Source organism: Balaenoptera borealis (genome assembly GCF_965194805.1).
Source record: "Balaenoptera borealis genome assembly, chromosome: 8".
Classification (NCBI taxonomy): domain Eukaryota; kingdom Metazoa; phylum Chordata; class Mammalia; order Artiodactyla; family Balaenopteridae; genus Balaenoptera; species Balaenoptera borealis.
In genome coordinates, this window is record NC_138865.1 from 11,045,653 (window position 1) to 11,071,021 (window position 25,369).

General features: G+C 40.8%; 2 protein-coding genes across 11 annotated transcripts in view; one reads left to right on the top strand and one right to left on the bottom strand.

The window, feature by feature from the left end:
* The window catches only part of ESCO2 (establishment of sister chromatid cohesion N-acetyltransferase 2), a 36,607-nt gene extending 34,575 nt beyond the window's left edge, over positions 1-2,032 (bottom strand). The window contains exon 1 of the mRNA XM_082402788.1: positions 593-2,032. The gene's annotated coding sequence lies outside the window, so the exon portion shown is untranslated. The remainder of the gene's footprint in view (positions 1-592) is intronic.
* A 61-nt stretch (positions 2,033-2,093) lies between these two features.
* Positions 2,094-25,369, top strand: part of CCDC25 (coiled-coil domain containing 25) — an 81,930-nt gene continuing 58,654 nt past the window's right edge. For 3 of the 10 annotated variants that reach the window (XM_082402895.1, XM_082402896.1, XM_082402894.1), the window contains exons 1-5: positions 2,095-2,231; positions 5,192-5,239; positions 10,734-10,773; positions 15,481-15,532; positions 21,357-21,432. In XM_082402895.1, coding sequence (XP_082259021.1) covers positions 2,204-2,231; positions 5,192-5,239; positions 10,734-10,773; positions 15,481-15,532; positions 21,357-21,432 — 244 coding nt within the window. In that variant the 5' untranslated portion in view covers positions 2,095-2,203. Of the gene's footprint in view, positions 2,232-5,191; positions 5,280-10,733; positions 10,774-15,480; positions 15,533-21,356; positions 21,433-21,577; positions 23,065-23,175; positions 23,279-25,369 lie in introns of those variants that run through there. The other 7 variants (XM_082402897.1, XM_082402898.1, XR_014247664.1 and 4 more) reach the window with 6 other exon arrangements.

The window sequence follows — 25,369 nt, forward strand, 5'->3', positions numbered from 1 at the left end:
ATGTTCAAAGAAGGCAGAGACCGTCTCTAGCTTTTTCATCAGAAGCAAGAAAACGGGGAGGCATAATCCTCTCTCATTTTTCTAGTCGAGGAGCCGCTTGTTTCCTTATTTACAAAATACTCTGACCTCCTAAGGCTGCGGGTAAACACAATCACACATGTTAACTCTCGGGCACATGGTATGTTGCTCAATAAGGGTTTTCCCTTCCCCTTCCTTCGGATCAAGTATATTTAAAAAAAAAAACCACAAGCGTGACTTCAAACAAACGGAAAAACCTGGGTGTCTGGGAATTAGTGTCGAGCTGCGGCTTAAGGGAAGACCCTTCTGGGGCTGAATGAGGAAAGGTAGGAGAGAAAAGCGCCTCTGTCCCCAAACGCTGTCAGGGCAAAAAGACGAGAAAACTCTGCGTCAGAAAGATGGAAACCCGGTGACCTGAAGTGCGGACACCCGCTCGCTGGCTTCGGTCTCCAGCCGCGAACGCGCCAAGCACCGAGCACAAGCTCTTTTTCCTTGACATTCACCTCCACGTTCCACAGAACCTCCCGGTCTCCTGGCTCTTCCACCCCACGCCTCGACCCTCCGCAGGACTTACCTGCTCCTCGGACAGGCAACCTCTCCTCAGCAGAGCCACGGATCCCCACTGTATTCAAATTCTCGCGCGCCAGTCCAAGCGGAAGTAGGTGAGTTCCGATTGGCCGCTTCCCAGCGCGTCCAGGGGCTGGCTCGGTGATTGGTTGTGCACTAGCGTTTGCCCCGCCCACCCGAAAGGCGGTCTCCAAGATTCTCCCGCCCTTGCAAGGCTAAAAGCTCTCTTCTCACCGAAATCAAGTCTTCCACAATCCCTTGAGGCGCGCCGGGCTCCATTCCGCTGGCCCTATCTAAGATGCATTCTGGGAATTGTAGTTTTTGGCAGAATAAAGGCGCCCTCTGGAACTCCAGGCACATTCTAAGGTCACTTAGTGTAAGATGTTTTTGTAAAGTAGCCTAAGATTTCGAGGCTGTTATTTTTCACATTTGAAGCTTTACTGTGAGTTTACTTTTTTTTTTGACTAGTAATACGTTAGGTTTCCAGCTCATTTTTTCATTTTTCAAGTTAAATTAAAAATTCATGACAGTAACATCTATGCGCCAGGCATTCTTGCACGTTTGATGTGTTTTATTTCATTTACTCTTCACCACAGTCTATGAGATATGAATCATCATTCCCATTTTACAGAGAATAAAACTGAGGGCCTGAAAACAATGACTATTTATAAGACAGAGCTAGGTTCTTCTTTTGCAAAGTCCAAAGATTCCTAAAGCACTCACTGATTATTAGCTACTGTTGTTATCTTTGTGTACCAGCTCCTGGTACAGTCTCTGGCACTTTCTTAGCTCTAAATAAATTTAGTTAAAGTGATGCGCTTAACTTCATAGAATGAAGTCGGTCAGATGAAGTTAAGAGAAATAGGTCAAAACTAAGTGCTGTGGGAACTTTCCTTGAGTCAGATCATTCCCACTTTACATCTGGAAGATATCTGAGGTTCAGAGGTTTGCCCAGTCTCACAGGTAATAATAGATGGCAGATCTTACGCAGAGAGGCATATTGCCTCCGGGGAATATCACAATTTACTCACTATATTCTAAACATTTTATGCCCATTAACTTATTTAACCCTGGCAAAATAGCCTGTGAATTAGCAGCTCTATTCATCTTCATTTTACACCTAAGGTTAAGTCAAAATTTAATGAGCTCCTACTAAGTGCCAAGTACCGTAACTGGCTCAGTGAACGCCTAGCTGTGAAGAAGGCAAAAGGTTTCTACTCAGGCAGGCCAGATGCGGGTAAAAGGAGGCAGATAAGACCAAGAGCTAAGCCTCAAGATTTGACCGCTCACGGGGTGGAGGTTCTGAAAATAAAGTCAGTGAATGACATTTTTCTCTTAGGAAGACGGAGTTTCCCCGCAGTTTTCCAATCACCTATCATCCTGACTCCATCCTCTTTCCCCTCAACCCCCTAGTAAACTGAGCTCCCAGCGCGCCGACGGGGGGAGCCCGCCAGGATTGAAGACGGCGCCGGCAGCCGGCGTTATGACGCTGCCCGACGTCCGCCGGAAGTGCACGGAGGAGTTCCGGGGGACGCGGCCTCCGCGCTTCCGGTATCTTGAGCTTCCGGAGCTGAGTGCCGCTGCTCGGCGCTGGAGTCGCCGTGCCGCCGCCGGGATCATGGTGTTCTACTTCACCAGTAGCAGCGGTGAGTGGGCGCCGAGACCTCCCGGGTCCCTGCTCGACCGCGGGGCTCCGAAGCCGAGACCCCCAGGTCGCCGCTGAGCCTGGTCCTTGAGCGCCTCCTCGGCAGTGGGTGCCTCTTCCCGCGTTCTCATGGTCCCCCCACCGTGTCTGTCCCAGTTCCCGCCGTGCGCCCCCTCGTCAGGGCCTGCGGGCGCGTAGAGGCACCATCCCCCTTGCTGTCTTTGCCTCCGGGAGTTGTTCTTTTCCCTCAATCAGAAAGACCTGTCGCTACCTGGAATTGGACAGTTTGTGGACTTTTTCGCACCCCTATCCTAAGTCTTCCCTTCCCCACCTACCCCCGTAACCTTTAATCTTGCTAAGCCCTGGTAATTACCCGCATAGAGAAAGAAAGGAGACATCTGCCAACAACTCTGCCTTATAGGAAGTGCGCCTTAGCCTTCTAGGAAAGGGTTATAGGGCCTGGATGTTACAGAAAGCCATAAAAAGACTCTGGAATGGCGATAAAGCCACTCACTGGGCAGAGTTGATGTCCCAGATCTTGAAAAGTGACATGATAATGTTTCTGATTTGTCTTTGGCAGGCAAGGAAAGGGTGTGTTTAGTTCCCAGGAAATACTGTGTCTTCATTTCTCTGCTTATGTTGTTCCCTTTGCCTATAATCAGCCCCCCAGTTAGCTGCTTCTCCCCTGAGACAGCCCTCGCCCATCTTTTCCAGATGCCTTTCCCACCTTGTCGCCACCCCAGGATTGCTTAGATATAACTCTTCGGGGATCCCCTTAACACCCATGTATGCCTTTGGCATTGCACTTGTCATATGATATTAAACTCTGTCTGCTTGAGATAGAGTGTAAGCCCCTTGAGGGCAGGGAGGGGATCTCCTGGTTTCTCTAGTGTAGTGCCTGGCTCGTAATAGTTACTCAATAAATACTTATTGAATAAATGAATGGTATTTTTTGACTTCTAGCACACTCTATTCTGTTGCTACTGTCTCTGCCTACTTGTTAAAGGTGAGATTTAAGTGAAACTAGCTGCGCAGTTTTGTGTGGGTTTGAATAGAGTGGTACTTGCTTTTTAGAGATGAGAATGCTGAAGCCCAGGGAAGTTGTAACTCACAGACCCCCTCCCCTGCTACTCCATCATACTATCACATCTCATATTTCTCAGTAGTTTAGGCTTCCACGGTGTACCATAAGCTATTTCTCTGTCTCTATAGGCTTAGTTTAAAATTACTAGAAACAAAATTCAAACTAGCCTGAAAAATCATTATAGGCCCCTAATAGCATTTTCATCCTCCCTCTGTCCTGTCCTGCCCCTCCAGATAACTGGAGTGTCTCTTTGTAGCTTCTCATGAGAGTCCCTGACAACATAGTTACCTGTACAAGTCCAGCAATGGAATGAAAACTACAGGCAGGCCATATAGGTACTAAATGTATTTTATGCTGGCTGCTTTATTCTCCTTAAAGTGATTCTAAATTCCTTGAGCGCTAGTCATACACACGCAGGTGCCCTTAATAGAACAGAGTGCTTCAGTTGATTTGTGGATCATATTTTTCTCATTGGCTTCCATTATAACATCAGAATTGCTTCCTGTCAGAAAAACATTTGGTCTCTAAGTCTAATAAATCTGCACTTGTGCAGCTTTTAAAATTGCAAAGTTAATGGAAAAATTATAACTTCCAGTAAGATAGTAGTAAAACTTTATATATCCTAGTACAGAAAACAACTTGAACATACAGAATCTGCAGGAAATGACTTCGTATAGATAGCTAAGCTTTTCAAGCAACTGATGGTTTACTGCAAAAAAACTTTTTTAAAAAATGGGTTGAAAATCTCAATAGGAAGTTTTTGCCTTCCCTTTTAAAATTAGTATCTCTAAAATCTGCTTAGTTTTATTCTTTCATGTTCTCATAATAGAATAATGAAACATTAGCCTTGCTATATTTCCAGTGTCAAACTTAAGCCCCTCTGATTTATGGACCCACAAATTACCTGTGCATGGCTCATTAACTTCACTTGTACTTTTAGTACCTTTTACTAGCATCTGTCTCAAGATAGGTTGTTCTATAAATTATGAGATTATCACAGTGCCTCTAAAGTTGGTCTGGTTGCTACACCTGTATCAGGTATCTTCAAGATAACTAGTTCCCATACTAATCAACCTTAATATTTGGGTGAGAGTAACAAAAATACTAGAATAATTCAGTATAATGATGATCAAATGTCATTTCTAAGGTAAACCATACCTAGAATATTCTTTTTGATTTAGGGTAGTGGTTCCTAATGCTGACTTCACGTTAGAATCACTGTAAAAAGAGATCTTTTGCAAAACCCCAATCCCCAGAGATTTGGATTTGGTTGGTCTTAGGTGGAGCTGGGGCAAAATTAGGTGATTCTAATGTGTAAACAGGGTTCAGAGCCACTGATTAGAAGAAGCTTGAGAGCCAGTGTTTCCCCTGAATGTGATAGGGAGCTTCTTATAATTTGCAGCACACCTAGGACATAACTAAATCAAATTATGAAAAATAAAACTTGCCTAAGTATAGGAACCTATTTTTAAATGGTTGAGGTGAAGAGTTTCGGTCGTTGTTTTTTTAAAACTATTTTGAAGAAGGCAAAAGTATAGGACTGAACTGGAATTGCGTTGAACTAAATCCTGAGAAAGTAGGAAAGTAGCCATTTTTAATGAGGGTTGGTAAACCTTCTCCAGATGGTCAGTATTTTAGAGTTTGTAAGCCACGTACGGTCTCTCTAGCTTATTCTTCTTCATTTTGCTTTTTTCAACCCTTTAAAAATGTAAAAATCATTCTTAGCTCAAGGGCTGTCCAAAAACAGGGCTGGATTTGGCCTACCGGCCATGAATGTTTTGCCAACCCCTAATAAGCACTTGTCACTTGTTTTTCCCATCAGACAGTTGTGTCGGTGTTGAAGTTATCTAACTATTCTTATTTTTGTTTTGTCTTAGTTAACTCATCTGCTTACACTATTTACATGGGAAAGGATAAATATGAAAGTAAGTTTTCAAAAGCATTTGATTTTGAAATTTCCAGCAGGTAAGTGTTAATTGCCTTTTCTCCCAATGGTTTGTTGGATATGAGTTTTCAAGTGACTACTAACTAACCAGTTATAAGGAATTCCAAAGGATTAACTTCCTTAGAATTTCATTATATCAGATAATAGTTGAGCTAATTGGACCACCTGTGGCTGATTAGAATCTTTACAAAGAGTTTTGTGGTATCGTTTGATTTAGGGGTGACAGGAATTAGAGGTTAACTTGTGCCGGTTTTCATTAAATAAAAATAATCTGTGGCTTGGACTTTGAAAAGATCATTTTCTGTACATTTTTACCTTGTTTAAGAAACATATCTTGGTTGTTTTGAGGCAGAAGATGGTTCTTTTTGAGTTGAAATGTTAACAGTGCTTTCTTGACCACTCTCAGAATGAAACACGTTATCTCATACTGTGCACATTCCTATGACTAAATGATATAAACATTCACCTAACTAAAACAAAAATTTACCAAAAAATACCCATACTATTTTCTGTGCCCTCTATTTTCTGTTTTATCTCATTTTTAAAAAGCTAGTCTTAACCTGCTAAATTAATTTTATGACTCACTAATGAATTTGATATAAAGTTTACAAGAAAAACACTGATTTAGGGATCACCTTTTTGACTGCACGAGTGGCGGGGGGCGCCAAAAGGGAACTGTAGTTTTCTTGATCAAGAGAGCAGGGAGGAGGACTTCCCTGGTGGCACAGTGGTTAAGAATCTGCCAGCCAGTGCAGGGGACACGGGTTCGAGCCCTGGTCCAGGAAGATCCCACATGCCGCGGAGCAACTAAGCCCGTTTGCCACAACTACTGAGCCTGCGCTCTAGATCCCGCGAGCCACAACTACTGAGCTTGCACGCCTAGAGTCCATGCTCTGCAACAAGAGAAGCCACCACAATGAGAAGCCCGTGCACTGCAATGAAGAGTAGCCCCCGCTCTCTGCAACTAGAGAAAGCCTGTGCGCAGCGATGAAGACACGACACAGCCAAAAATAAAAATAAATTTATTTTAAAAAAAGAGAGAGAGAGCAGGGAGGTGACAGCACTGACCCTCACGGTGTGGGACACTGAGGTGAGGGAGGAAAGAACTGCAACAAGGGAGCTTGGAGAAAGTGACAGAATTCCTCTTCTTCAAGCTTGAAAAGCACAGCTACTCTTCTCTTGAGGGTAGCATCATGTTCTGGAAAAGACAGCTCTGAAGTCCGGCCAGTCTGGGTTAAAATCCCACCTCTTCAGCAAACTAGCCATAGTTACTTAACCCCTTTGAACCTCAGGGTTCTTAGATGTAAGAAGAGGATCCTGGGACGGTATCGGCCTTGCAGGGCTGTGAAGGTTAAATGAAAGAGTCTGGGGAGAGTGCCTGGCCCACGGTGGGTGCTCAGTAACTGATGGTTCTCTCTGGAGCTCTGGAGCTCCCCGAAGCCGCCTCCTTTCTGCCGTGGGAATACTCCAGACCTGGGTGACTCTGCCTCAGTAGTCTGAGAGCTGCCTGATTCACTTCAGTTACTTTTCTTTAACCCTCAGGTATTGCTTTTTTTTTTCCTTTTCTAGAACCATCGGTGTCTGTTCTAGGTGCAGTTTGTAACTGACAGTTTAAACTTGATCCTTTAAAAGAGACAGGTATAACATTCTTCAGTATGAGACACTTGCTTAATGAAATAAGGCCCCAGATTAAAAGATGTCAAAGAACAGTGATAAGTTATATATAACTTAGATATAACTATGTGTATAGTTTTATAAAAACATATATAGTTGTATGTATATGTATAGTTACACATGCTAAGTATATGTAGTTGGTGTATATACACATACATTACATAAAACATATATAATGTTATAAATATAATAATGTGATATAGTTATATAACTATATAACTATAAATCAGATCTATATAACAGTTTCAAACCCTGCTATAACCATAAGCAGAATCAGTATAAGCAAGACTGTCACATCCTAGCCAAGAGAAAAAACCAATAGCATAAAATAACTAATTTTTAAATGGTTTTTTCCTTATAATGAATTTATGCCATTGACTCTGGTTGTGACTTAATGGAGAAGCTGTCTGCAGTATATTAATACTTGAGTTTTATATTTCTCCTAGTAACCGGTGAATTGTCATGGATAACTTTTCTCATAGCGTCCTCCTGATGAACATAGCGGGGGAGGGGATACTGTCTCCCTATATTACATTGAACTGTAAGGCACAGTTATAGGAGTCCTAGTTATCTACAGTAGATATGGATCCAAACCTGACCAAATCTACTTTCCCTTCTACCACACGAAGGGTGTGAACCCAAGACTCAGGTTCCTGAGAGGCACCTAAAGCCGAGGTCGTGCGGGTTTTGCACTGTGCAGCCCTGGCGGGGCGGGGACGGCTTTGTGTATGTCTTACAGCGAAGGGCCGCTTTGATTCCGGTGCACACTGATGGGCTACCCGTGCCGCTGACGCAGGCAGCTGTGCCGGGGACATTCCCACCGTGTCTCTTTTCCCTTCCCTTGTAGTTTCCTGTTCTCTGGGGCTGGTCTGTGTGAGGCCATGTGCCAGCCTCTGAGTATCCAAAGAGGAAGACTGAGTCTGTGTTTTCACAGTGTTCATTTAGGTGGAGGCACATACAAAAACCAAATAGCGGTCAGTTTTGCTGTGAATATAAAACTGCTCTAAAAAATAAAGTCTATTAAACAAAAGTATGGGCAAAATGAAGTAATATTAATAGCAAACACTGTAGAAGTAGAGGGGGCAGAGAGTAAATGTGGTTAGGGAGAGCTGAGAAGCTTCGTGGAAGAGTGGGTTAGGATGGGCTAGAATGAATCCTTTAAACCTCCGTTGTAGGGATTTCTCTCTACAGATACAAATCTAGATACAGAGTTTATGTCTGCAGATGTAAATTTAGATTCTGTCTAGAGCCCACTGGAGTGGTGGTTTGCTGTCACTAAAGTATATGCAGGAAAAAAAATCTGTATGTAGAATACTTTTCCCCAGGCACTCTTAAGAGTCATCCAACTCTCTTAGTCTGCTTTGTAAGAACGGTATTACACTTTTAAGTTGCCTGTTCTCTAGCGCTCCTAGCACATCACGTTTACTTCCAATAGCCTTGATGACTTCAGGCTAAGGGCTGGATGGAACATAAATGAATTTTAAGTTGAATGAGTCCTTTCTCTAAAAAGCTTTCAGGTGTGTTCTTTTTATTAGCCAGCAGGTGTCACCAGGGAGCCAAACATTGCCCAAATGAGGAAAAGAGGTTTTTATAATTCCCTTTTTCTGATTTTTCTGATTACTTGTCGGCTATTTGCTCAGCTTCTTACTTAAGCTAGTAGAAAACCCTTCAGAAAACTCAGGGTGTCTGCAGTTGCTTAGAGTACCCTCATCCAAGAGGGTACTCTATCATCTTTTTGCTTTTCTGGAAAATAAATACCTCATTCAAGTTAGATAGATTATACTTGAGTACATTTTAAATCATCATATGTGACTCACTTTACCTTACAATTTTTAACTTTAGGTTTAATAATTTAAGTAATGCTTGTGTATTACTAATTATTAATATGGCTATTAGAGGTATATATTGAGATAACCTTTCTGTAGAGATATATATTATTAGCCTTAAAAATATACATACATAGGAGTTCCCTGGTGGTCTAGTGGTTAGGATTTGGTGCTTTCACTGCCATGGCCCAGGTTCAGTCCCTGGTCGGGGAACTGAGATCTTGCAAGCCATGTGGTGTAGCCAAAAACAAAAAAAAAAACAAAACAAAAAAACATATATATGCATATGTTTTGAATGAATACTTCACCTTTTAGAAATACACCTTAAGGAAATAATCAGGAGTATGGACATTTTTATTTAAAAAGTATTTACTGAAGCATTTATAATTAGAAGCAATCCAAATGTCAACAACAGAAAAGTTTATCCATATGATAGAATCAAGTAGTCATTTTTTCCAAAGAACTTCTAAAATTTTTATTTTTATCTAACAAATATATAGTTCAAAAGTTCAAGTAATAACAGAATGCTTATAGTAAAAAAACATCAGTTCACTACCCCATCCTTTTCAATACCCACGTTCTACCCTCAGAGACAGTTACTTTGACTTTTACCTATTTCTTCTATTTTTATTTTCATATGTGACAGAATTTTAGGTGTTTTTATTTTCTTTATATTTCTGGTGTTTGTTTTGTTCCCTAATTTTCTACAATTTTATAATTGAGAAGCTTTTTTTTTTTAAGATGTAAAATGCAGTCCACTGGTTTTAAAGTTGTAGCAAAACCATTTTAACATGTAAGTATTGTTATAGTGAATCAGTTTTCTAAGACATTATCTAACATCTCAGTTGCTCTGATTTGCCAGTGTTAGTTTTATCTTCAAATAGAAATATCTTTGAACTTTAGATTATAAGTGTTACACAAAATTATAATGATTATAATTGTCCAATTGTAAAAACTATTAAAAAAAATGTTCTGGTATTTTCAAGCATCAAAGCCTCTTTGAATTACTCTTTATTAAGGGAGAGAAAAAGTTTTGTGGAAAAGATTGGTTTTTTTTTTTCCCTTCCCAACTTACGATAAACTTTGGCATATTTCATTTAACCTTCTCTTTATTTTTTTATTTTTTATTTTTTTATCAGAAAATAATCCTACCACTCTCTGAAAAAGTTGCCATCATGTTTTTTTTTTAGCAGTTTCTTTTTTTTAATTTATTTATTTATTTTTGGCTGTGTTGGGTCTTCGTTTCTGTGCGACTGCTTTCTCTAGTTGCGGCAAGTGGGGGCCGCTCTTCATCGTGGTGCGTGGGCCTCTCACTATCGTGGCCTCTTGTTGCGGAGCACAGGCTCCAGACACGCAGGCTCAGTAATTTGTGGCTCACGGGCTTAGTTACTCCGTGGCATGTGGGATCTTCCCAGACCAGGGCTCGAACCCGTGTCCCCTGCATTGGCAGGCAGATTCTCAACCACTGCACCACCAGGGAAGCCCCTAACCTTCTCTTTAAAACATGTTTTTAGTTTTGTTTTATTTAAAAATTTAAAAATTATTTTTATTGAAGTATAGTTGATTTAAAATATTACATTAGGGAATTCCCTGGCGGTCCAGTGGTTAGGACCTAGCGCTTTCACTGCCAGGGCCCAGGTTCGATCCCTGGTCGGGGAACTAAGATCCCTCAAGCTGTGCAGCACGGCCAAAAAATAAATAAAAGAACCAAAGAATACTTTTAAAACTGACTTAAAATTTAAAAAATATATAAATAAAATATTGTATTAGTTTCAGTGTACAACATACTGATTCAGTATTTTTATAGATTGTACTGTACTCCATTTAAAGTTATTACAAAATAATGGCTGTACTTCTCTGTGCTGTACAATGTATCCTTGTTGCTTATTTATTTTATACATAGTAGTTTGTATCCCTTCAGACCTTCATTTCTCTTTTCTTTCCTTTTCTTTGTTCTCTTCTGTCTCTCTGCAGATGAAGATCTGATAAAGTATGGCTGGCCTGAAGATATTTGGTAAGTAGCAATTTTGGTTCTGCTTTTTATGGATCATTATTTACTTTCTTAGACTTGACCAACCACCTGACTCCTATGATTAAAACTAGAACTCATGCTTTGCGTTTTGTCTATGAATGTTCAGTGGTAAATAGCTGCCAGCCAGCTCCCTTCGTTTATAATTACCACGTTAACTGGGAATGAGGTCTTAGGGCTAGATCTCGGGCCTCACTGCAAAGGTCTCAGGAACATAGGCTTGCTTTTACCTCCTGTGTGTCTCCTCGTAGTAGGTTACTGAGACCACTGCACTTAACACACTCAGAGCACTCTTTTTGAGTGGATGGATGCAGGCTTCACAAGAAGCAGTGAAGAAAATAGACACAAGCTTCCATGTCGTTGGAATAGGTAGAGCATCTGACCAGATCCAGCTTTAAAGAAAACACAGACTGGCTTCCCATTGTCTTCTCAACAAAGAGTTTAACCCTGGCTTGATCCAGCCCCTATCCCTTCTTTCTAAAAGAATTTATGGAAATTTCAAAAATTATAATATATTCTTTCTTAGCCTCCTTCCAAGATAATTTTATTTTGCTGCTTGCCAAACCCATTCTAAAAAAACAACAAAACAAATGCAGAAAAAAAACCCTTCATTTTAGTTGAATTCTTTTCTTTTTCTAACTGCCTTGGGATGCCGTATGGGCTTTTCTACAACTCAAACCCAAAACCTGTGAGGAGTTCATGGATTCCTGCTACTTTCTTTTTCTTTCATGTAATGCTCTCATACTCAGTTTGCTTTCTTTTTCTAGCTGCAGCTTCCACCACTCCCTCTGACCCTTGTGATGTCTCTCTCCTGGAGCCTAATTCTACCTACTATAGAGCGGGATATGGTCTCTACAACTCCTAACACCCCCCTACCAAATGCCGTCCCTGAGGAGAAGCACTTGGATCCCGTTGGCTTTAATGATAGTAGTAATGGACATTCACCAAACACATAACTGTAGGCCAGATCCTGTGGAGTGTTTACCTCCACTAATACATTTCACTTCACTACAACCCTGTGAAGTAGTTACCAATATCATGCCCATTTTTCAGATGAGGAAACTCAGGCTAAGGGAAACTGAACAGATCCACTCGGGTCGTTGCTGGCCCCCAGCCAGCTCGAGTTCTAGATCCTTGTTTCTGTCTTCCCTCAGGCTATTTGGGCCCAGATCCTTCACTTAATTTCCTATAGTGACAGAGCTTAGGCTGCCACTTTTTAGAAGAGTTGACTGATTTTCAGTAAGATGTGCAGCATTGGGCATCTGGTAGGAAGGATATTGCCCGGAGACTAACTTAAGCTACTCCCTAGATGTAGCCATTCTCGGAACCCCCGGGCCTACCTGCAGGAGCCCACTGAAGGGCGCCTCTCTGGCTCCAGCCTACCTCATTGTGAAAGAGCCGCTTCCTGACCCCGTGGAAGTACTTCCCTGTCTGTTTACCCTCTCTGAAGTCCACACTCCAGGAACCAAGAGGCACTAGAAACCTGAGGAAGTTTAAAGGTTTTTTTTATCAGCCCCCTGTTCCAGCACAGCGGCCCATCTTCTGAACTCAAATATGTCATCAAGGTAGACACTGCTTGGTGCCCCCATACCTCAGGTGGGCAGGTTGCACTGCTCAGGGCTTCTGCACTGGGTGCTGCTTACCTTCCTAGGACCCTTGACTATAAGCTCTACTCCCCTGCCTCCCCCGCCCACCCCAGGACAGTGATCCATCGGGTTTGTTTACTACTCTGTCCAACTACCTAGCGTAGGACCTGGCACATAGTAATGTTCAATAGATGTGGACTTTCTAATTGACTAGCTCTCTGCCTGTCTGGAAATGATCTCTGCTGGACATTTCTTCACAGTAACTGCATTCTGGTCATCTCCATTTTGAGTACCTGTCACCCTTGGCTGGATTATTTCAGTTGTCCTTATGGCCCCAAAGATCTCCAGATCTGTCACACAAGAGATAAGGATGATCACACCTGTTATGCAGTTACCTGCTGTAAGGTTTGGGGCAGAAATACCTGCATAGGAAAGGTTACATACTCAGATGCACCATGAAAGTCAGTTCACTACAGCCTTTTACTTGACATTTAAAAAAAAATTAAGTGGAAGAGAAATTTCCAATTTACAACCTACACCTCATGTATTATGACTTGGGTTTTTCGTTTCGTTAAGGTAGACTTCTGGAAGGCACTTACCAGACTGGTGTCTATAGCTGCCCGATAGCCATTTCGACACTCTTTAATCTTGAGATTTAATGTCTGTTGTCGGAAGTGATTGACTTTTACTTCCAGAAGCTATTCTAGGTCAGATGTGAGCTGGCATAGCCCTAAATTTCAAGACCTGTTACAGTTAATAAACTGTCAATCCTGGAAACATTCCTGGGTGTGCAAAGAATGAGTCAGTTGATCTACATTCCAGGGCAGATTTTCAACCTGGAACTTAACCTCTGGGAATGCCAACATCTAAGTTTATACCAGGAAACCTCCTAAGGTGCTTTTAAGCAAAGAATTTTTCTAGGCTTAAATGAGAATGGAACTAAATTCATTTTAAACAAAGGAAAATACAGAGTGTGCGTTCACTGCTTCCATACCCCTAATGAGTAGTATTTCTAGAGACCCCACTTTAAGGAGTTAAACGACCCAGCTTGGGGTCCCGTGCATCTCTACATTCTCAGGTCAGGGATGCTCATGTTTCTAGTCTCTGCATTCAATAAAGAGTAATAGTGATTAAGCAGGGAGAGGAAGGTAACAAGGAAGAGAGGTAACTAGGGAACTAGTGGGCATAATTTAAACTTGGAGTGAGCATTTTGGGAGGTTTGGAAGGTTTTTTAAGGAAACTCACTCAAAATAGTTTGTTTACAGAACTGACTTTCTTGTTCGTTTTACATTTGAACCAAAGCGCCGTTGGGACATGCATTCCCTTTGCACTTTGTAGAGGTGTACCTACAAGCCTGAAGTTGGTGTAGATCAGCAGTGATATTCCTGGGTGTGTTTTAGTACTTTGACTGCCTATGTATGAACCCAGTGTTTATAGACATGGAATTACTTGTGTATGTCTTTTGATAAAATTCCACATCAGAGACCTTTAAGGAAAATCAGAATACAATCAAGCTACTATGGGTATGTAGGAAAGAGTTGTTGTAAATAGAGAACTTAAAACAAATTGGAATGGGAGAAGTTTTCTCAATTGAGCCTGCTTACTAATGGGGTATTTTCCTAAGATTCTGAAACAGAGTAGTGAGGTATAATTTCCAGATTTTCAAAAAACACATTTTCTGGCTGGAAAATGCCAAGCTGAAGATGATAATCAGTAGGAATCTCTTACGTGGGAATGCAAATAAGTAAATGAACCAGCAGAAGAAAAATAAATCAAACTAAGATGTTATATTCATTTCTGGCTATCACTAATGGTTAGGAATAAAACCTAGAGTCATCATAGACTGCCAAAAATGTGTAAAAATTTTCTTTATCCAAAGTGACTAGCAAGATGCTTGACCTTTTTAAAGAGGGCATGAGAAACAGCAAACCTTGACCTTTATATAGAATCACACTGCCTACATCTTGGACCAGGTATGAGTGTGTAACCATTTGCAGCTCTAAAAAATCCATTAATGCTAAGAAAATGTCTAAAGAAATATGTAATGGGACGTGACGTTGCCTCCTTAGGATTTTACTGAACATTCCTCAGTCTGGAAAGGAAAGGACTAAGGAAGAGATGAGTAAAGTTAACAGAAATCACAAAGTGACAGTCATGTGTTACCATTGTTTGCTAGCATTCTGGAGGCCTCTCTGGGTGTTGGAAAGAGCGGTCAACTTCATTTGGTGAATTGTAAATATGAAAAACTTAAAATCCCCAAATGTTGGACTAGGTGAAAAAAGAAGTAAGTTTTAAAAGATTTAATTAAATTGGTGAATGATAGAGCCTTAATGAAAGGTAAATTTAGGATACTGGGGTGAGAGGGTATTCTGAATATTTTTAGGACAGCGTCATAAAGGGCAATCACCATGCTTTCCCAGGAGACGCGTATTAGTGTCATTGTCAGAGGTAAGGCTGGATGAATTGTTGGTCTGACCCATTTGGTGATGTGGTCTGCTTACTGCTTCAGTCCTCACCTGACTCTTCCATCTCTGTGATTGACATTCTCTTTGGATTGTTTTGCCATCGCTTGAAACTCAGGATTTCCCAAACCAAACCTGTCATCTTTTTGCCAAACTGGCTCCCTCTCCAACTGTAAGATGTTACTGTCAGTGGTCCTGTGAGTCTCCCAGGCTTGCAACCCTGGAGTCTTGCTGACTTCTTTCATTCCCTTCTCTTCTCACCTAAAATTCCTTCCCCGTGTTTGCTCTGAGTCCCGTGGTTCAGCTTGGGACCCACCAAGTCTCAGTTCATCAATGAAGCCTTGGGTCACTGATAGCTCTTTCTCGCTTCAAAAATCACCCTTCCCTGGGCTTTTAACATTCATTGCCTCCTGTACTCATCTTGATACTTAGTCTCACACAGCTGCAGAGCTTTCCGTGTTCTTCTCACGTCTCCCAGTGGATAGTGAGCTCTCTGGAGGCGGTGACTGTTTTCTGCCCCCATAGTGCTCAGTGTGCAGTCGGCACTGAATTAATATTTTTGGATTGGAATGCTTTAAATGCAGGTGGCCTGAGGAGATGGTTATCTTGTACCTCTTGCTAAAAGTGGTTTTCATTCTTTGTAGGTTTCATGTGGACAAACTCTCTTCGGCTCATGTATACCTTCGATTACATAAGGTAACTGGATTTAAACATGGATTTGTGACTTTTTCTGTAGTGATGAGCATCCTATCTTGTCCTCTATCCTTTTTTTTTGGCAAATAAATTGTTTAGAGTAATAAATATGTACAAAAGTCTACAAATTAGCAAATGAAGAGATGTCTTCCCCCAACCCAGGAAACCACTAAGGGCAATTCTGGTGATTTTTGAGGCTTGGAAGGGGACACAGCACATATTTCCCAGATAGAAGCACTGCCTTGTCCTGCCAGCTGAGGTGTGCTGTGTGTCACCTCTCTCTCTCCCTGTCATTTCAGTTGACACTACTGGACTTTGTCTTCTTCTAGGAAGATCATGTTGTAGTTCCTTTTTCTCAGACTCATGTGATTCTCCTGCCTCACCAAGGGCATATGTTCCTAGTTATCAGGGGTTGCTTTGGGAGGTTTAAAACAGCATTATCCTAGTAAAGGGAAAAGATTTAATGTTCCCTAGTCACATAAAACCACTGTTTTTCCAATCTGTCTTTATATCCATCTATTGTATTTTGTGTAGTTGAATTATAGGGTATGGATAATTGTTATGTGTATTTTTTAAAATATTTATTTTGGAATGATTTTAGATTTACAGAAAAGTTGCAAAGGTAGTACAAGTTCCTATATACCCCATGTCCAGTTTTCCCCATTGTTAACATCTTAACATTACCATGGTAAATTTGTCTGAACTGAGAAGCCAGAACTGATGCATCACTATTAACTAACCTCTGGACTCTATTTGGATTTCTCCAGTTTTTCCATTAATGTCCTTTTTCTGTTCCAGGATCTGGTCCAGCGTCACACATTGCATTTTAGTTGTCATGTCTGCCTAGTCTCTGGTCTGTGACAGTTTGTCACTCTTTCCCTGTTTGTCATGACCTTGACAGTTTGAGAAGTACTGATCAGGTCATGACTAGACTGGAGTTACGGGTTTGGGGGAACAATAGCACAGAGGTGAAGTGCTCTTATCCCATCATGTCAGGGGTATATGCATTAATAGGACTTCGCACTGATGGTGTTAACCTTGATCTCCTGGCCAGGGTAATGTTTGTCAGGGTTTTTCACTAGAGAGTTGCTCTTCTCCCCACATACTTTATTATTTGGAAGCAAGTCACTAAGTCCAGCCTGTACTCAAGGGGGAGAGCTCCACGTCCTGGCGCGGGGAGTACCTGCATATATTGTTTGGAATTCTTCTGTAAGGAATTCATCTCTTCTCTCCCATGTATTTAATTCAGTCATTTACTTATATCAGTATGGACTCACACATTTACTTTTTACTTTGGGTTGTAATCCAGTACTGTGTCATTTTGTTGCTAAAATTGTCCCTGCTTTGACTCTTCCAGCTTGGCTCTTGTGTTCCTTTGACGTGCTCCTGTCATTTTACTTTCTGAGCACTTCCTTACTTTCTGACACTCAAGATGCTCCAGGCTCATCTTGTGTTTTCCCTGCTCCAGCTCTAGGATCAGCCGTTTCTCTGAGGAACTTTGGTTTCTTTTATTGGGAAATGGTATTTAGAAATCAAGACCTGGACTCTGGGTGTGGTCATTGCTGCTACAGTATCATTGCTTCTAGGCCCTCTCATGTGACAGAGCTAGGAAATAGGTGTATGTATACTAACCCATGTGAGTAATTCGTATGCATAATTTTTTCTGTATCTGCAGTAAGCTAAACATGACTGGTGTCTCTGATGAACCCGTTACTACAGGGGCCTTTCTCACATTCCTTCCTTGCTTAGCTATTACTTCCTTCTCAGACAGTGGGAAGCCTGGCTCCCACCATCCACCATCATTTGCTTATTTGAATCCAGTATATATGGAAGTGGTTTCAGATTTGTTAGCCTGTATCCCCATAAGAAACAACTTTATCAACTAAAGTACAGTGCAGTTACAGTTTCCATTCAAAATGCTGTTTTTCAAAGTTACTTGTCAGCTGCTCCCCGCCCTCCCCACCTCATGCCTTTCAGTGATGTCTGTCACACACTTAGGTTCTTTTGTCTCAGTCTGCATTCCACCTTGGCTTCCCCTGGTTGATTGTATTACTTTTTTTTTTTTTTAACACATTTTTATTGGAGTATAATTGCTTCACAATGCTGTGTTAGTTTCTGTTGTACAACAAAATGTATCAGCCATATGCGTACACATATCCCCATATCCCCTCATCCCCTCCCTCTTGAGCCTCCCTCCCGCCCTCCCTATCCCACCCCTCTAGGTGGTCACAAAGCACCGAGCTGATCTCCCTGTGCTATGTGGCTGCTTCCCACTAGCTATCTGTTTTACATTTGGTAGTGTATATATGTCCATGCCACTCTCTCACTTCATCCCAGCTTACCCTTCCCCCTCCCCGTATCCTCAAGTCCATTTTCTACATCTGCGTCTTTATTCCTGTCCTGCCCCTAGCTTCTTCAGAACCTTTTTTTTTTTTTTAGAGTCCATATATATGTGTTAGCATATGGTATTTGTTTTTCTCTTTCTGACTTATTTCACTCTGTATGACAGACTCTAGGTCCATCCACCTTTACTGCAAATAAGTCAATTTCGTTTCTTTTTATGGCTGAGTAATATTCCATTCTATATATGTGCCACATCTTCTTTATCCATTCATCTGTCGATGGACATTTAGGTTTCTTCCATGTCCTGGCTATTGTAAATAGTGCTGCATTTACACTGGTACATGTCTCTTTTTGAATTATGGTTTTCTCAAAATGGATTAAAGACCTAAATGTAAGACCAGACACTGTAAAACTCTTAGAGGAAAACATAGGAAAAACACTCTTTGACATAAACCACAACAAGATCTTTTTTGACCCACCTCCTAGAGTAATGAAAATAAAAACAAAAATAGACAAATGGGACCTAATTAAACTTAAAAGCTTTTGCTTTTAAGCAAAGGAAACCATAAACAAGACAAAAAGACAACCCTCAGAATGGGAGAAAATATTTGCAAATGAAACAACGGACAAAGGATTAATCTCCAAAATATATAAACAGCTCATGGAGCTCGATATCAAAAAGATTGTATTACTTTTAAAGTGACAGTTTACAGACTTTTTCACGTTACTGCATTATTTTCATATTTATTGTTTTGACTGGCTGCTTTGAGTTGATAATATGCCACAGTTAATTTGAAAGCTCCCTTGTCAGAATATAAGTTGTTTACAGTTTTCAGCATTATGAATCCCCAACAAGAAATATTTTCTTAATGAACTACTTTCTATTTTTCTTTTCTTTTCTTTTTTTTTTTTTTAGAGTAGTTCTCAGAAATGAAATTACTGGGTCAAAAGATATAAACATTTTGATAACTCCTTTTATGCCAGATTGCCCTTTGAAAATATTATGCTGGTTTAAAATGCTACCTGATATATATATATAGGTTTTCCAAAAACTTTTTGGGGTTTTATAACTTCAGAAAAATAGCAACCTTTTGACCATTTTAATAAATACAAGATACTACTTCATTATGCTTATAATATTTACTCCTTAATTTACTAACAAGGTAAAACGTTCTACCACATCTTTACTTATTCTATTTATATTTTTGAGAACTGTGTTGTAAAAAAAAAAGAAGATTGTGAACTCTTTGCTGGAACAAAATTCTGAATTTTCCTAGGCAACTTCTTGCCATTTTGGAACTATTTTAAGTCTAGAGAAAATAAAGTATGGTGTTCCCAACTTTCCTTTTGGTTCAGATTAAATTTTTTCCTTTGGGTTCTGCTGCATCAGAAAATGGAAATAACGGTGGGTAGTCCCAAGTTCACATTGCCACCAGTTAGAACTTGTTTGAACAGGAGTTTGATTTCATTTTCTTTTGGAAGCACATAATGTGCTAGATAAAAATATGTGCTCCTTGCGGAACTTTTACCTGGTTGATCTCCTGCAGTAAACGACATAGCCCTTTGTACTTAGTAGGTACCAAGTAAGTGTTGGAGATGCAGTGAGACTAAGTAAAAGTAGTTCAGAACCCAAACTCTGGAGCCAGACTGCCAGCTTTGTATCCTGACCTTGCTGCTTACCAGCTGTGCGACTTTGAGCAAGTTATTCAGCTGTGCCCGTTTCCTCATCTGTAAAAGGGAGCTAACAGCCCCTGTCTTACTGGGTTGTGAGAATTAAATGAGCTAGCATAACTGAAGCATTTAGAATAATGCTTGGCACATGCTAAGCGCTATGTGTGTTCATTCTTTCTTTGTCAAGTTCAGGTGAATTCAGCCCAAGCCTTGAAGATCATGGATATTCAACAAGTGTGTTTTCCTAGGCTTATTTGATTTTTGAAAACCTATAGAAAAATCTCACTTATCAAGAGGTCGCTTATCTCATTAACACAGATGGCACAAAGCCCACAGTCAAAATTCTGGCCTTTACATATGGGAGTACCTTACACTCTCCATGCAGAATTTGTTTACTCTGACTTTATGCATAATGCTAAGCTGAATTCTTTTATTTGGTATGCTCATATTATATTAGAAGTAGCAAAACAAGAAGAGGCTGTTGCTTCAGGAATAGCAAGAAGGGATGTTGCGACATAGCCTGATATAGCAAGGACCAAGAAGCTGTACGTTTCCACAGAAACTCCATAAGCACCACACTCTGGGGCCAGTTGTTAGAGCGTGGCTTTAGTTAGTCCTGGGTTCATCTCTCAGCTCTGTCACTTACTAGATATTGGGGAGCTTGGCCTAGTTGCTTAACCTCTCCAAGCTTCATTTTCTTCATTGGCAAAGTGAACGTAGTACTATCCATTTCATATGGCCATTTATTTAGTGTACCTAGCACTCAGAAAGCAGATATTCACAAAGTGGTAGCTATTGTTCTGTTTTTTAATTTTTTCTGTGATTTACTTAGTATAGGGTCAGTCAGCTTCTGTGTATTTTAGATGCCCCTGAAGGCATCACTATCACTATATTATAGCCTAGTGTAATGGTTGATATTCATGATGATGACATTGTGTTATCAAGATGGTAAATTCAGAATCCTCTATTTAAGTGGTCAGGGAATCTCACAGGATGAGATGTGGCGTTAAAGTAGTGACAAACTTAAATCACGTATTTTTTGGTCAAAATTTAGGTAATTGAGATTCCCATTTTGAAACATTTAAAATAAGGAAAAAAACAGAAACATAATGGAATAAACTTAATTTATCTCAAATATTTAGGTAGATAAAACATTTCATTCCCAGACAGAAGTGCTTCAGTAATCCCATGCCTAATAGCCAAGTGCTGAGTTGATTTCCACTAGCTCTTGCCTCAGATATTTTTGTTCTTTTGGAATGGCTTTGCTTATTCAGCTTTGACTTTGATACGGTATCTGTAAAGAGAATGAATCAGTATTTTTTCTCTTTTATGGTAGAAGGTTATATCTAACACACCAGGAGCTTGGTTCCTGACTAATTCTGAGGGTAGATGACCTACCAGATCATGGAGACCCAAAACTATAAGATGTCTCTTGAGAGGGAGTTTGTAGGGACCTCAGCTAAGAAGACTTCCCATTGCCAAAAATAGGCACCATTTCTCCACAAGGTTTCTAAAAGTAAGAAAGGGAAGAGGGAAAAATTACTCAGACATAAATACAGTTAATATTTTAGTGGTTTTCTTTCATACCCTGTTTTTTTCCCCACTTAATTAAGTCAGGATTTTCCATATTACTGCCTTCTCTTAAAGTAAACATTTCCACAATGGACTTCATTTTTCAGTGTTTTGAAATACAGTTGAAGAGCCCCTGCTTTTAATAAAATTGTGCCTAGTAAGGTAGCAAAGCCCTATAAAAGTGCTGCAGTATTGATCAGTAACAAGGTAGTGGACCATTTGGTTTATTCTTGTGTTTCAGGGGGAGAAAATAGAAGACATTCCAAAGGAAGTACTAATGGACTGTGCCCATCTTGTGAAGGCCAATAGCATTCAAGGTCAGTTTTCCTAGAGGTGTTTTCAGAATTAGCACTGCTTTCTCTGTGTCTGAAATGGATTACATCTTAGAGAACATATTACTGACTTTGGCTTGAGTCAAGGGAATGACATGTAATATGCCTTTCCCCTGTTTTGTTCCTTAAGGTGGCAGTTGCACTACCTGTCAGAGAACTGAAAGCCAACCTCCCTGCCCCTCTAATTTTCATGGCCCCATCTCAAGTCTTTTTTACCCTGTTTTCTTTACCTTGAATAGAAAATTGTCTAGGGCTTCCCTGGTGGCGCAGTGGTTAAGAACCCGCCTGCCAATGCAGGGAACACGGGTTTGAGCCCTGGTCTGGGAAGATCCCACATGCCGTGGAGCAACTAAGCCCGTGCGCCACAGCTACAGAGGCTGCGCTCTAGAGTCCACGTGCCACAACTACTGAAGCCCGTGCACCTAGAGCCCATGCTCCACAACAAGAGAAGCCACTGCAGTGAGAAGCCTGCGCACCGCAACTAGAGAAAGCCCGCACACAGCAACAGACCCAATGCAACCAAAAATAAATAATTTTAAAAAAGAAAAGAAAATTGTCTAGACCTGCCTACCCCTAAGGTTACTTGTAGAAAGACTTTTGGAAATTGCATTATGTTAATTGCCAAGCAAGAGATGTGTCTCATGGCTTTATTTGTAATGTTTGATGTGTTTGTTTCCATTATTTGTTACTAGAGTCTAGAACCCAAGTCTCCCAATTACTCTTTCCTACTGTTTCTTTCTTTCCTTCTCTCCTTCCATACTTTCTTCTCCCTGTAAATTGTGAAGGTATCAAGTCTGTTGATCTTGTTATCTCCCAGAGAACCTTAAATAATATGTCTAGGGTGATGCATTAGAATCAGTATTTTTACAGTGCTCTCCAGGTGATTCTAATGTGCAAAGAGTGTTGAGACAGTTGGCCTCCATGTTTTAAGTAGGACCTGTAGTATTGGCCTTGGTGCTGGTTTAGTTCTACTGTACAAGATTTAATTTGTCAAGTCAGTATAGGTCAAGAAGGACAGTTAATGGAGTGGAGGTGGCAGTTATAAAGGGGAGCTGGGTGATGGTATTCTGCTAGGAATGAGCTAGTAGACTGGATTTTAGTGGTAGGACATGGACCTAGATAAGGTAGAGGTAAGTTTGGTGTGATATAAAGTTGAGGGGTGATCCAGAGGGTTCGGAAAAAATATGGTTTGCATAGAAGATAAGCATGGGGCAGACACAGAGCTGACAGCAGGTACCGGGAGCTGGTGATTATAGGAGAAGAGCTGGGCAGTGTGCTCCCTCCCCCATCACTTAGTCCGCGTTTTCCTGCATCTCACTCGGCAGCTTTACTGAATCAGGTGCTTAGTCAAAGAAACTGGAAGTCTTGTCTTACAGAGCCATTCATTTTCAACTCCACAAATCATTAAATTGCAGTTAGTTTTAGGACGTTCCATTTTTATGAGTAGAAGAAGAACTCCTCAGATTTCCAGTTAAAATCTTTGGTTATGGAAAGAAAAATAATGAAAATTGAAACTACGTCATTATCCTCCTTCCTTGTGTGTTGCAACCTCTTTAATGTGTTTTCGTGCCCCTGGCTAGCAGATGTGAATTTATTAAAAGAGCTTTGGACTCATTATTCTTGGCCGGGCCTCTTTCTTCTTAATCCCTTTATAGTTTACCAGTTCTAAAGAAAACAGAAAAGAGGAAGAGTCATTGAATCACTGAATCACTCTTCTCTCCTCTTCAGCCTTCCACAGGGATAGCTCACTCATAAGGAGCTAAGCCCAAGCGTCTCACTCTCAGGAGTCAATAGCAGAGGATGCTGAGGAGTGAAGAAGATTGTCTTTGCTGTGAGATTTGCTAAGTACACTACATTTGCGTCACTGTGTTATTAAAATATTTCCGTCCCTGGCTGACCACCTTCAGCGCTGTTTGTCATCAGAGAATCTGGTCAGCCTCCTCTTTATTCATTTTATAATCTCTTGCCAGATTAAACTTTCTAAAAACTTAGACACTTTCTGTGACACCCTTCACCTTGTCTCTACAGTTAAACCCAAACTTCCTAAGCTGGCATTTAAGCATCTCTGATCTGAACACAGACTTTGTTTCCCTTCATGTATTTCATACTCCAGCCAAAGTAAATATTTGCTGTTTTCCTACTTTGTGCCTTTGCTTGTATTGTTCCCTCTGCCCTCAATGTTACACTCCTGCTCAGTCATCACATGTCTAGATTCGAGCTAAGGTTCAAGGGCTACGCTGTAGTTACAGTAATAGTAATAACAGCTGGCATTGAATGTTAATTACATGCCTGGCACTGTGCCAAGAACATTACAGATTGTTCATTTATCAACTCTACTGAATTAAGATATTACTTTCATTTTATAGATGAGGAGGCTGAATTTAAGAAATTAAGAATTAAGGAACTTAACCTCTCCCACGGAGCCTTTTCCTTCCTCCAGCTTTGAGTGACCACTGCCCTCTCTGAACTCCCTTAACTCTACCTGTATCTTTCCAACATCACTTGATGACTTCTAATTTTCATTGAAATTACTTATGTACTTATCTGCCTTCCTTTAATCTTCAAAGGCAGGATCCATTATCTGATCCATGTTTGTACCTCCCACAGTGCCTTGCACGTGGAGATTTTTTTTTTTTGACTTAATTTTGAAAAAAATTTCAAACCTACAGAAAAGTTGCAAGAAAATTTAGAATCAACAGTTTTTCCATATTTGTTTGCCTTCTCCCTGTAATTCACTCAATGGTTTTTTAGCTGAACCATTTGAAAGAAAATCACAGGCATCGTGACCATTCAGCATGTCCTAAGAAGTACATTGTCTTAAGTAACTGCATTACAGTGATCAAATTCAGGAAATTTCACATGGGTAGAATACTGTTATACAGAGTGCATGTGTAAGTTTTGTCAGTTGTCCCACTACCGTCACTTTATAGCATTTTTTTTTTTTTTGATCCAGGATCATACATTCTATTCACTTGTCATGTATCGCTGGTCTCCTTTAATCTGGACACTTCTTTGTCTTTCAAGACGTTGACACTTTTAGAGTGGAGACCACTTTGGGTTGGTCCGATGCTTCCTGTTCAGTAGGACCACATTACGCATTTTGCGGCAGGAATACTGCGTTAGTGCAGTCTTGTGCATTACGGTCAGGAGGCACATGCTGCCAGTTTGCCTCATTTTTGGCGATGTTAACTGATCGCTTAGGTAAGGTCGTGTTCACCAGATTTCCCCAGTGTACGTGGTCATTTAATAAACATTGAAATGTATTGCCATCTAATTTGGAAGGGCCTTTGAGAGCACTGGACCAGTGATTAGACTGTGATTCTCAGAGCCGCCTGGGGGGCTGTCAGGGGTGGAGGGGAAACGCGAAGTGGGGGTGGTGGGGGGGGAGGAGTGAGCAGGACAGCTGGCACCCCTTTCCTCCGGAGCATCTCTGCTTTGATTACTTTGTTACGTTTTCTTTGGTAAAAGAGGTTCCACGGCTAAAGAAACAAAAACCAAAAAGCTCTACTAAACTGGCCCAGTTTCCTCATGTTTCAGATGAGATGCCAGGAGCCATGGGGATTTTCCCAAAGCGACACAGCTGGTTTGTGGTAGTGCAGGGTAGAATCCGGTGTCTCGAATCACTTTATCTTGCTGCTTAACCTTTATTAGATCAAGGGCTCCTTTGAGGATCTGAGGAAACCTGTTTGGTCCTTTTCTCTTTAAAAACACATACAATAAAATTTGCATTCAATTTTAGAGAGTCTCAAAGATCCCTGAAGCTGATCTCTTGACCCTGCTTTTCATCAGAATACTTTAGCTTGAATTGTTTGTCGGCTTTCCCATTTGCCTTTGTGGGTGGCTTCTTTTTAAAAAAAAAAGTATTTTGTGGTTTGAAACACTTGGTGGCTTGTTCATTCTCAGCCTTTTCCTTTGTTGGATT